At 31.0% G+C, this 12,457-nt stretch overlaps 1 protein-coding gene across 7 annotated transcripts in view; it reads right to left on the bottom strand.

Moving 5' to 3' along the window:
• The window catches only part of LOC107452904 (solute carrier family 12 member 8), a 37,198-nt gene extending 25,006 nt beyond the window's left edge, over window positions 1-12,192 (bottom strand). Inside the window, exons 1-6 of one of the 7 annotated variants that reach the window (XM_071177876.1) lie at window positions 11,926-12,192; window positions 11,199-11,321; window positions 8,761-8,955; window positions 6,444-6,584; window positions 4,973-5,164; window positions 3,382-3,499 (exon numbers count right to left, since the gene is read on the bottom strand). In XM_071177876.1, coding sequence (XP_071033977.1) covers window positions 3,382-3,499; window positions 4,973-5,164; window positions 6,444-6,584; window positions 8,761-8,937 — 628 coding nt within the window. In that variant the 5' untranslated portion in view covers window positions 8,938-8,955; window positions 11,199-11,321; window positions 11,926-12,192. The remainder of the gene's footprint in view (window positions 1-3,381; window positions 3,500-4,972; window positions 5,165-6,443; window positions 6,585-8,760; window positions 8,956-11,198; window positions 11,322-11,925) is intronic. The other 6 variants (XM_071177877.1, XM_043052734.2, XM_043052733.2 and 3 more) reach the window with 6 other exon arrangements.
• Between the last annotated feature and the right edge of the window lie 265 nt (window positions 12,193-12,457).

The raw sequence follows: 12,457 nt of genomic DNA, 5'->3' as shown, positions 1-12,457 counted from the left end.
ATATATGTGGGGACGGCATGAGTGGTCGTCTTAAATAAAAGACACGTTCTTAAACAAAAACATATATATTGAAGATTAAATTTACATTGGACGGACGATTAACAATTAACGATTAAATAACAAAAAAATAATAAATGAGAGTTCGTCTAAAAGTTTTGTATAACTCCTCTTTGGAGTGCATATCATCACGTCTTTTTTGGTTCGTTCTCCATCACGCTCTCTCCCGGGAAATCCCCACTGCTTCCTCGTCGTGCACAGAGATCAGCTTGCGGCTTACATAGACTTGGGGGATTTCTAGCTTAAGGCGACTTCTAGTCCATAGTGTACGAGACACCTGTAACATCGGACATGGATCTTATCGCCAGGATCGCGGAAGCGGCAGCACGTGTCCGTGACACTCCTGGCCAATTTGAACGGGTTCGTGAATCCATGCGCCGACGCTGTGAAACGTGCATTGTGGCGAATGGAAGGAATTTTGAGCATTTGCTGTGATGTAATGATGTTTTATAATAAAAATCATATTAACACCGCTATCGATATCATTTTTTTTCTCCTCATCCAAACCTGCACTTATCGCCCTCTAGCGGTCTCAGTTTAAATTTTCGGACACAAGTTCCTTTGTAAATCTTGTTCATCATGATATGACAGACCAGCATGTTAAGTTTGTAAACGACCTTTTAGGACACCCTGTATATATATATACACACATACATACATAGATACATGTAAAATGATGCAGTCAGACTGATCAGGAAAACAGACACAGGATTTTAATGAAAGCAAAAGAATTTTTAATAGATCATTTTCAAATGGATGAGGAGCGAAAAGTGAAGTTTACTCTATTGACGATCAGTCTGTCTGGTAGGGAAAATCTTGCAAAATATTACTATTGGTTTATGAAAAAGGTCGTACGATTCCCACAAGGAGAAAAATGTGTTTACATTTAATTATGCATACTTGAGCGAAAAACAGATGTAAGAACTTGGATGTGGATTTTTAAAAGTATGAGAAAGTTTTTCAATTTGAATAATAAATTAGGAATTGTTTTACAGCAAAGAAACTAATATAAAAAGATTAATAGAAGCTTTTTATGTTTTATATATATATATAGTCAGACCTCGATATAAGGTCACCCTAAGGGAATCGCAAAAGTGACCTAATAAGCGGGGTGACCTTTTAACCGATTCATTAGCAGTTCGTAACTAAGCATGTAAATAGTACACATTATGATTTTTATAAATGGTATTACAAGTGAAAAATAAATATTTAAGTCAATAAATTAAAATATTAATATTTAAGTTAATAAATTAAATATTTAAGTCAATACATTTTAACAGAACTAGTAAAGAATTAAAGAAAGTTAGATTTTTTTTTAAAAATTTAATTTAAAATAAAGCTGTTTACAAGTTTCCTCAAAGTGTACATACATACATTACATCTTACCTTATTTAAAATAATCATTTATGCAGGTCTGTCTCGTTTTTGGTTTCATTTTTCGAACAATGTTTTCTAGGTTTTGTAACTTCTCAAAATGTTCCTCAGCTCCCTCATGGTTTGTAAAAAAAAATTGTAAGACATTTATTGCATTGAAGGCTTCCACTTGGGTTACAACTACAGTCTCAGGATCACTGCCATTGTCCTCACTGTCCACAATTTGTGAAACTTGTGAAACAATTTCAGAAATTGTAGCTCCAGAAGTGGAGCAATTTCCTCATCAACCAAACCATATTCAGCCTCCCCTTCAATGGCATGGCCACGATTTTTCAAATATTCCATCAAAACAGATAGAGGAATATCGTCTTCTTCTTCGGTTTCGTCACCCACGATATTCAGAGAACTCACAAAACCAGCATGACAAAAACAATTCGCTATGCATGTGGTGGACACCATGTTCCAACTTTTGTGAACATAGAAAATGGCATCCAAGACAGTAACGTGAAACTCCTTTTTTTGGTCGATGGCAGCGATTAAGTTCTTCAGGAGGAGCTTACGATAGTTCACTTTTAGGGTTTGAATAACTCCTAGATCCAATGGTTGGAGAATGCTGGTCACATTGGGAGGCAAGAAAACAAGCTCAATCGAGGCTAACTGTGGGATGTTGGTATGAGCTGTGCAATTGTCTGCTATGAGTACAACTTTTTGCTTCCTCTTCACAAACTGCCTGTCTAAACACCGTATTGTTTTCTCCCAAATGGTGATGATCATCCACGCTTTTCTGTCAGCGTCGTAATCCACTGGTAAAGATTTAACGTTTGTATAGCAACGTGGCTTTTGGAATTTACCAATAACAAGAGATCTCAATTTTTCAGAGCCATCCATATTGGACCCTAAAAACACTGTAAGTCTTTCTTTACTTTGTCACGTACACATTTCTCATTTTCGAACGCTAGAGTTTTTTCAGGTAAGACTCGGAAAAAAAGACCACATTTGTCGACGTTGAATACATCGCATGGCTTATACCGTTTCAAGATGTCATCTTTTAACAAAGATTTCCTCCAGTAATTCAAAACGGTTTCGTCAACACCTCCGGCTTCACCGCATACTGTCTTGAAAGTTAAAGCATGCCTTACTTTGAATCTCTGAATCCATCCATTGCTTGCCATAAAATTAGGTTCTCCCAATTCCGCGGCTATTTGCAGAGCTTTTTCCTTCAGTACTGAACACGATATCGGAACATTTTGAGCTCTAACCATTTTTATCCATTGGAGAATGGCCTCTTCAACTTTCTCACAAGGGGAAAAAAGCATTATTTTTCTTTTTCCATTTCCAATGCGATGAGAAGACAGAATATTGTTTAAGGTGGTGCGTGGTACATCACGTTCTTCCGCAAAACGTGCTTTTGATAAATTTGAATTTTCAAAATCCTCAGCAATTTTTTCTTTCTCTGATAAAGTAAACGTGTTCCTCTTTGCCAACATGATGACACTATGAGAGAGGTTCGAATGAAATTCTTTCCTCTGGTGTGGTCAGCAAATGGTCACGTGACGCGATGGGAAAACTTATCCATTGTTCTCGCCCGAACGGCGAAATCCCCCCCTTCCCTGGAAGTATGGACAGGGACGAGCAATTAATGGCAGTGAAAGCTGGGATTCTTTGTGAACTGGGGGTGGAAACTCTCTCAAGAGGGGTAATCGCCTTGTAAGGAAGTTAAATAGGCTTTTGTTAGAAAAGAGCTCCCCTCGCCTCAAGTAAAAATGACCTTATAAGCGATAAAGGTTTTTGAAACATGACCATATATCCGATAATCTATAACAAAGAATTCCTATTCAGTGAGCCCGGACTTTGGAAAAGTGATCTTACATGCGGGGTGACCTAATATGCGGATGACCTTATATCGAGGTCTGACTGTATATATATCATTTTATTTTTTAAAAAAATTACCTAAAAGTAAAGTTATCATTCCAACAGCAACACCTCGAGTGGCCCAAGCATCAGTGATGGCAACAACTTGTGAAAAGGATTCTGCAAAGCCCATAACATGAAGTGCGCAACTTACAGACTAAAACATGCAAATTATCAAAGTTAATACTTGAAAATGGTATTCAAAACATGCATAAATTTTCTAAAAAATAAAGTCTAATAATATATCTTAAAAAAATTACAACAGTATTTTTTTAAAAGAAAACAAAAAAATAACTTACTGTTAAAAAATTCCATTAAAATTATAATTTTGCAGCACTTACTTATTATCACAAAAGGCTAAACAAATATTAGTCAGAAAGTTAAATTAACAAAAATACTAGAGTTTCAAATTTCAATGGAATGATTCAGAAATAGTTACCAAAAACCTAATTACACTTTTCACATCAATTAGAATTAAGATAAATTTTATTACTCCATTATCTAGTACATTTTTAATTATAATAAAATTTTTATAAAATTTAAAAACAGAAAATGACAAAAAGGAATATCAAGCATCGAAGAAAAAAAAACTGAAGTAAAAATTAGTTTGACTATAAAATAAGAAAATACAGCTTGTTTTTTATACTGTTAGAGGTTTATAAAAAAAATTTTAAATAAAATCTAACGTGATAAACAAATTGATAAAATTTTAGAAATCCTGAGAGAGGAAGAAAACAGTATTAAAATTAAAAAATTATTTTTCTAGAAAAGAAGTAAAACAAAAACAGGAAAAAAAAAAATAAAAAGAAATGTTTCATCTGCCATAAAATGAATCACCAAATTAAAGACTGCTATTTCTGCAATAAGAACCATGAAAATTAAAACCCAACAACATAGTGTTTTGTGTCGTATGAATGATAATGGACAAATTTTATGATACATCAATAAAGTATTTTTTTGTTATAAGAGAAAAAAAAAGAATCAGTACTATAATGAAATTGCACATAAATGCAAAAATTTTATAAATTAGAAATGCAGAAACAGTGATTTACGGTTTATACATTTCAGAAACAGTTATTTGTGTTGTATGAATGATAATAGACAAATTCTTTGATATATCAATAAAGTTTTTCTTTGCTGTAAGAGAAAAAAACGAATCAGTACTGTAATAAAATTACATACAAAAGTAAAAATTGTATAAAATGTATAAACAGAGGTTTACTGTTTCACAAAGAGAAAAACTTTCTTAAAAAATGTTAAACTGTTAAATGAATTTTTTTAAAAATTTAAACTAAACTCAGTGACACGGCAGCCCATAAGAGGGTCATGTCCTACTGTCTCCACCTCAGATTTCTTGACCTTGGGCCCTGGGGTACAAGAGCAGATGTTCCGGTTGGGTGTTCAGCCGAGCACGGAACCCCAGTGTTTAGTCCCAAAGCATGCTTGGTACTCATTTTATCGATCCACTGAAAGGCTGAGTTAACCTTGCCCAGCCTGAGGTTCGAACCAAGGGCCTGTGGCACAAGAGCGAGAAGCACTACCATTTAGACACTGGGAGTCTTTAATTTAAACTATTAATTAAAAGTGCTTTTTAAAAACTTTAAAAAAAAACTGTTGTATCGATACTTACTTGACCGAAACAGTAGATGAGGCTGATGGCTCCCCCAGTGCGTGCTCCGAATATGTGTGAAAGAAGGAAATTCACGCCACCCCTTTCCAGATGACATCTATCACATATACCAATACCAGACAAGACTGTAGTTATTCCAATGAGGACAGTGATGATCACAATTCCTACTGATTGAACAACCCCAGCATTACCCTACATAAAAGCAATTTCATTTTTCAAAACAATATAGCTTAATAACACCACAAAGCACCAGTGAAATGATATCATACCATAATTTAAGGTCCCTAAACAACAAGAACCATCCTAAACTAAATATTTGATGTTTAGATACTGAGAAAGGTTCTTGTTTATAGGACAAACAATAAATTGTCCATTTCTGTACCTTTTTGTAGTATACTTAGAACAAAGTCCTCCTAATAAACAATCCTCTTTTTTTAATATAGCTTAATATTTTAATCTACCCAACTTTAATGACACCTAAATATAATAGGTATTGAATCTAATCCTCTTTGTAGAGATTGTCATCGTGAAAAGGAGACTTCAAGACATACTCTGTGAGTGTGAGGTCTATTCTGCTCAGAGATTTGAGCAATTAGGGCAACATTGCATTAGGGCCTGGGAACTGCAAGACGTTTCTGTCAGGTGTTTGCTGAACTTCATTTCAGCCATAAGGCTTTCTTGTTAATCATGATTTAGGGTTTGGGTACAATAGATCTTTGGTCGATGTGAACTGCTCCTTGGAGCTGCCCAACCTCTAAGTCTTAATGAAAATTGCATTTTCAAACTTATTTGCTTTTTTTAAAATTTAGGAAAATTTTTGAGATTTTAAGGTGTTCTTTTAATTTTAAGGCCTTTTTTGAAATCTTTAGAACTACAAGGTCCTTCTTCGAACACACATTTACTAATAATTAATCTCAGAAGATTGACTTTGCTTGCTAACGTACAATAGAAGAGCTCTGATGTAGCTCAAAGAGCCAAATTCACTCAAAATATTATGGCTGTGATTAAAATTCACTGACTTTTACCTTAACTTTCTATTTTTAAAATTTTTTTCTCATCTAAACACTACCTTATTATAGCATTTAGTTATCGTTTAATTTATTTTATATTAAATTATTTCATATTATATTTTAATAAAATATGACTGTGAGCGGGGATTTTGTTACAAATTCAGATATTTGGAACACCATGAAATTAGGGGGATAAAATTCCATTTTAAAAATTTGATTCTTCAACACCCTAAATCCATGACTTTTCATGATTTTTTTAAAAAATAATAGTTAAAATCATGACAAATTTTGTTCAATACCGAAATTCATGGCTTTCCATGATTTCTCATGACTTTCCAGATGCACAGATACCCTAAATCTCCCATTTAAACAAATGGACTCACATCATGATTTGGTATTCAAATATATTAAAATGGATAGACAGTATATGCGCTAGTACAAAAAAGTATAAAACCACTTACAACAATCCATCCCACTCGAAGAAATATGATAACACTAAACAAGTTGATCATGCATGAAGTAAATACACCATCCCAAACGCCAAATAAAACTGGTTCAGACAGGAAGAAATTAGCTTTCCACCAAGGCTTGCTGTTTGCTAACTGAAATGAAAATAAAAAACAATATAAGAGGACACTTCAAATTAAACAGCAATAAACTTTTAAGGCAGCTAAAAATATTAAATATTTTGCTAAATTTGCATCTGAGAGATAGTGATATATTTTCTGAAAAGCAAACAATGAAAAAAAGATCTTGTTAAAAGAAACAAAGATATATCTATAACCATTTTTGTAGAAAGATATAATGGGGAAAAAAACAATGTAATTTGACTACGTAAAACTGTAAGAAGAGCAGTAAATACTTAATAATAAATTTGGAATTTGGATTAATTGGAAATTTCATAGATCAAAAAAATTACAGAAAGAGATTTGATTTGAATGTGTTGTAAGGTTAAGAAAAAAAAATATTAAAAAATACATGATTACAAAGACAGATTTTTAGAAGACATTCTGTTCTCCAATAGCTAATCATTGTTAATTTACCTATCACTATCAAAGTTAATAACATAAATACAATGATAAAATTGAATAGCATATCTGACAGATCCAACAAAGAATACGAAAAAAAGGTATAGCAAAATACAAGCAAACATATGATCATCGACAGATATAAGCTATTCCAAATTGCAATGATTACTCACAACTACTGCTTCATTTGTTGCCATGCCATAGCTTCAGAATTTTTAATACAGTAGAAGTCCGATAATCCGGCACGTCCGGGACCGGCTCGGTGCAGGACTACCGAAAATTCCGGTCTATCGGGCGGTAATTATACGAACAATTAGGTTAATAATTAAACTAGCAAATACATACAACAAAGTTTATTTTACATTTCATATAATGTATGTACACGTACTGTAAAACATATTTCACTTAGATTTAAAAAAGTCACGAATGTCTTTTTGTTTTCTTGACTTTTGGCATTTTTGGAGTGTTGTATTTTTTACCTGGTTCCAAGACAGTGCAATAGCATAGACGGCATCTTTTACTGTAAACTTTTTTTGAAAATCAGTCACGTCACAGTCGGCATTTAACAGGCCTTGAATAAAAGACCTTCTATAAAAGCATTTAAAATTTTGAATAACCCATGGGTTGAATCAAAGATGTTACGTTAGGTGGGAGCAGAGTAGCAACAATATTTCCAGAAACTGACTCATCTACTGGCGGGTGGGCTTTGCAATTGTCCAAAAGAAGGATGGCTTTAGTACCGAGCGCTTCCGGATGATCCCGAACTACCCCGAAAACTTCCGAATAGCTCTCGAGCGTTTTTATTTGCTTTAAAGACACACTTTTGGAGAAAACCAAAATTTTTACAATTTTCCGGAGCGATGCCGGACTATCGGGCATTCCGGACTGTTGGATGCCGGACTAATGGACTTCTACTGTAATTTAAATTAATTAAAATATACATTATTTCAAAATTATAAAAATAAACAACAAATTCAGTGGTAAAAATTTATATTTATCTATTAACTTTTACAGAAATAATTATTGTTTTTTAATTGATTAATCATTGCACTATCTTTTAAAAAAATGAACTAAAAATGTTCTCTTTTCCAAAGAAACATTTTGAATCAAATTTGCGAGAAGTGAGAATGTTGTTCTTTTATTGGTTGTAAGTGGCCCTTCCACATTAGACAATGTGACAGGAAATATTCCGTTCACAATGCTGTAAGGGTTAAGGAAGTCTAGTGAATTATTTTATATCTCTCTCTAAAAAAAATCATGATTACTGGCTAATGAATAATTGAAAAAAAAATAAAATTTCAAAACAGCCAAACACAAATTCCAAATCCACATACAGAAAATGGCCGAGGTACTAGTCTGGTTGGCAGGGGGTTGAACTCACGTTTGTGAGAACGGGAGCCGGCCAGCCTAAGACTCCTTGTATTGTAATTGGTGACTGATGCACATTAAATCTGCCTGGTCACCAAGTCCTCTATGTTCCCATAGCAAATAAATACTTCTGCAGGTACTGAATTGTAGATTGATTGTCCTCTGGTTCAGGTCAAAATTACAATATGTGGATGAATGAATGGATGTATGAGTGGGTCCGCCCTATAAACAGGTGTGACAGAAATCCTATTCTTGGCCATAAATGGCACCACTGGAAAACAAGAACAATCACAAACACTCTACCTTAATGGCAGACGACAACAACATATAGAAAAAAATTACCGATTATTTATGTCTTTCATAATGATATAAATAAAATTACCTCATTTTCCTGAAATAACTCTTCTTTGGCTCCTCTATCATGAAAGTGTGAGCTGCCTTCCCTCTCTCCCCACGAACCCAGAAGTGGTCCCTGCTCACTGGCAGGTTCACTACACAGGCCATATCTCTCCCAGTCGATTGGTTTATTAGTTGAAGAAACATCTTTGTCAATTGTCATGTTACACAGTTAAAAATGCTAAAATAACAATTATAAATTACTGTGAGTCTCAAAAATTATATTGGTTAGATTAATACAGCTATAGAAAACAGTGCTTTTAAAGACTGTTCTTTTAATGGCAATAAAGAATTGGTTTAATTGTAAGGTGTCGATGATTTAAATTGCTGAATTACAGTCTATAATTAAAAACCAGCAGCTTTATTTGTGGTGACTTACTAAATGACTTGCAAACAGTTTTAAACTCCAGCGATTAAGTACTATTTTTAAAATAATTTTTTGGAAGAAACAAAAAATTTGTAAGCCATGTTATAAATTTTCCATGCAAAAAATGGTACACAGCTTTAATTTTCTTTTTTTTTTAACTTTCATAATTTATAACAAGCAAGATTTTTCACAATTCTGGAAAATAATTACTAATGGCACTAATATTTTTAAAAAACCTTTTTATACCAAACTAATGCTTGCAAAGCATTCTTGCAATATTTACAAAGCAAAAATGGCATTTAAAACATACTGCAAATTCTTCTAATTTTAGACCTTCATATCTTTTCTGATAACATTTACATTGTCTTAACATTATTTAATTTGTTAAAAAAGAATTATTAGTATTAGTAAAACCGAAATTAGGTAAATGGTTTTTTTAAAAACTATTTTTCGACAAAGTGTTTTTTTTATTTTTAATTTGAATAGATTTAAGAAAAAATATTCCACAATCATATTTTTCACTATACATTAGAAACAGTTCTTACACATATTTAAGTTCTAAAACTTTCCAATTTATGTTCTACAAGACAAATGGAAAATTAAAGAATCCAAACAAGATTACTTTATAAACAAGATTAGAAATTTGAACCACAAGCTATGCACTGTTGCTTTTTTTTAAAAAAATTGCATTCAGATAAGTCAATTTCCTTGCTTTTTTGAACACTTTTTTTTTAAGAGTTGAGAATGCATTTTTTTCTGTTTTAATAATTACGTTGCATTTTATTGGAGCGTTTCTAATAGGTTATTCTTTTATAGTCATCTTTTAACTCTACACTAAGACTGATAATTGATAACATAGAGAACTGTGATTTTTAATGTTTTAAGAATTTATTAGGACAATTCTAAATAATATTAATATAATTATGTTAATATTTTAAGAATAAACAGTTTTTTTTTGTTTTACCTTTGCTTTTTAATAGCAATTATTTTTATCAGCGTTTTAATATGACACAGAATTTTTCAAAGGCATTTCTAATGAAGGTTATTTTTTTATCGTCACTTTTTCTAAAAATACTGCAATGTAAAAGAAATAAAAATTAAGATTTTTAACGTTGAATTTTTCGTTCAAAAATTAAGAATGATTTTTTGTTTTGGTTTCTATCCAGCTTTATCCTTTTTAAAAACTTTTTTATCAACCTTTTTATTATTGTACAAAAATTAAGAGGGTTTCTATTTGACTTTATTTTTTTCATTGAAAACACTCTATTTGGAAAATAGATTTTCAGCCTTAAAATTTTCCTTCAAAAATTAAGATTGATTTCTACTTTTTCTGTTTTGCTTTTGTATAAAATCTTTTTTCTTTCTTTTCTTTAGCCTTTTTAAAAGCGTTTCTAATAAACTATATCTTTTTAGTCTTCTATGGATATTTTTTTCTGGAAATTTTTTTTAAAGTTTTGTTTTCAGAATTAAAATGATTTTTTCCATTCTTCTTTTTTTCAACTTCACAACTTTAGAGTTCTTTTAATAGCTGTTAGCCAGTTTTTTATTTACCTTAAATATATCTAATGAATAATTATTACAGTTTTTTTCCTTTCATCCCATACCAATAATGGAGTTTAGTTTTGATTTTTTTTAATAATAACTGAACTTATTTATACACAAAAAATAATATTTATTAAAGATTTAAAAAAAAAAAAATTTTTTTTTTTTGCTATTTGGCTGCAGAATATTCAATATTCAGTAGATTTTCTTTGCCAAATATTCAATATTTGGCTATATCACTGTTCTTTATATCCCTACTCAAAATTAATATATACTTTTCTCATGAAGTACTCATTTATGGCATATGAAGTTTTATTACTTTATTTTTTTGATACTTTATGCCTGCTTGCGAGAGATAGGTGATTAACACATGTCACTTTGTGATAAAATACTTGTCAAAATTTTATTTCTGCTAAAATAGATCCTAATATTTCAATATTTTTTTTATCATATTTCTCAAATAAACTATTGTAATTATTTATTTCAAAGAAACAGTGCAATTATAATATTCAAACCTTTCAAGCAAATATTAGCAACTAAATCTTTAGGGATTTCTAATTCACAATTCGAGCACAAGAAATGAGTTTAAATTCCTTCCAACATCTTGAATTTCTGCTGCTTTATCAACATCTATTGGTCTGAGAAGTGAAATGATTGAGAATTCATGGATTAAAAAATAATTTATAAAAGCTAAGAAAGCAGTTCCAAGGGTTATCATGAAAGTGATTGAGTGATTTAAATTACCTTACAATTTTATAAGGTATTTCATTACTAAACAGTAATGAAATATCTTACAATTTAAATTTAAAAAAATATCAATGATATTTAAAAAATAGATAATTGAAAAAAAGAAAAATTTACTATGCAAGCATTAAATAGAAAATAAGTAATTTCAAGATATTGAGCTAAAAAAGGCAATTAAGCAAAACATATGGTAAGGAAAGTTTAGAAAATTTTGTAATAAAATTTATAAAATTTCAATACAAAATTATTAAATATTGCAAATAAATCTCTTTTTTTCTTATTTCTAAAAAAGTTTTCAATGCTTTATAAACTTTAAAGAACAGAACAAATAAATTATGAATTATTACGAAAGAGAAAAAAAAGAACTTAAGAAATTATTAAAATATACATCTCAGAAAAAACTAATGAAAATTCCGTATTAATACAAGATAAAATACTTTATTCTATAACCTCAATAAAATAACAATATAATTTTCTGTTCGCAAAATTTTTAATTACCATAATGAAATCAAAGAAAATAGCTTGCTCAATCATTAAAAAAAGCAATAATACCAATTATTGTTAACAAACAATAATAGAAATTAATTACTTCATGAGGAGCAGTGAACCATATGGTCTACTTGAATTCAGCTGTCATTCACTTCCACAGGTGAGCCATTGAACTTTAACTCCTCCATAAACATAAAAATCGAAATACGAAAGTAAAACAAATATAAAAACAACTGCTGTATTAAGTACGATTCGAGCTACCTGTTTCTGTGAATTTAAAACTTCGCTTAAAACAAAATTTTCTCAATTGTGTCTCAAAGAAGAAATCTAAATCATGCTAATCCCCACTGCACATTATTCATGCATATTCCATCAATTGGGTATAATATAAAACAAACACAACTACTTCCACTTAGTAGGAATAATATTTACCATGACGCAATGCTAAATTCTATGCCACTATCCACATAAATCAATTATTAATCAAAAATCGAATATCAATTACTTTTCTTTATAATGCAATAAAATCTGGCGAGCAGCT

Source organism: Parasteatoda tepidariorum, chromosome 2 (genome assembly GCF_043381705.1).
Source record: "Parasteatoda tepidariorum isolate YZ-2023 chromosome 2, CAS_Ptep_4.0, whole genome shotgun sequence".
Taxonomy (NCBI): domain Eukaryota; kingdom Metazoa; phylum Arthropoda; class Arachnida; order Araneae; family Theridiidae; genus Parasteatoda; species Parasteatoda tepidariorum.
This window is presented reverse-complemented; position numbering and strand designations above follow the sequence as displayed.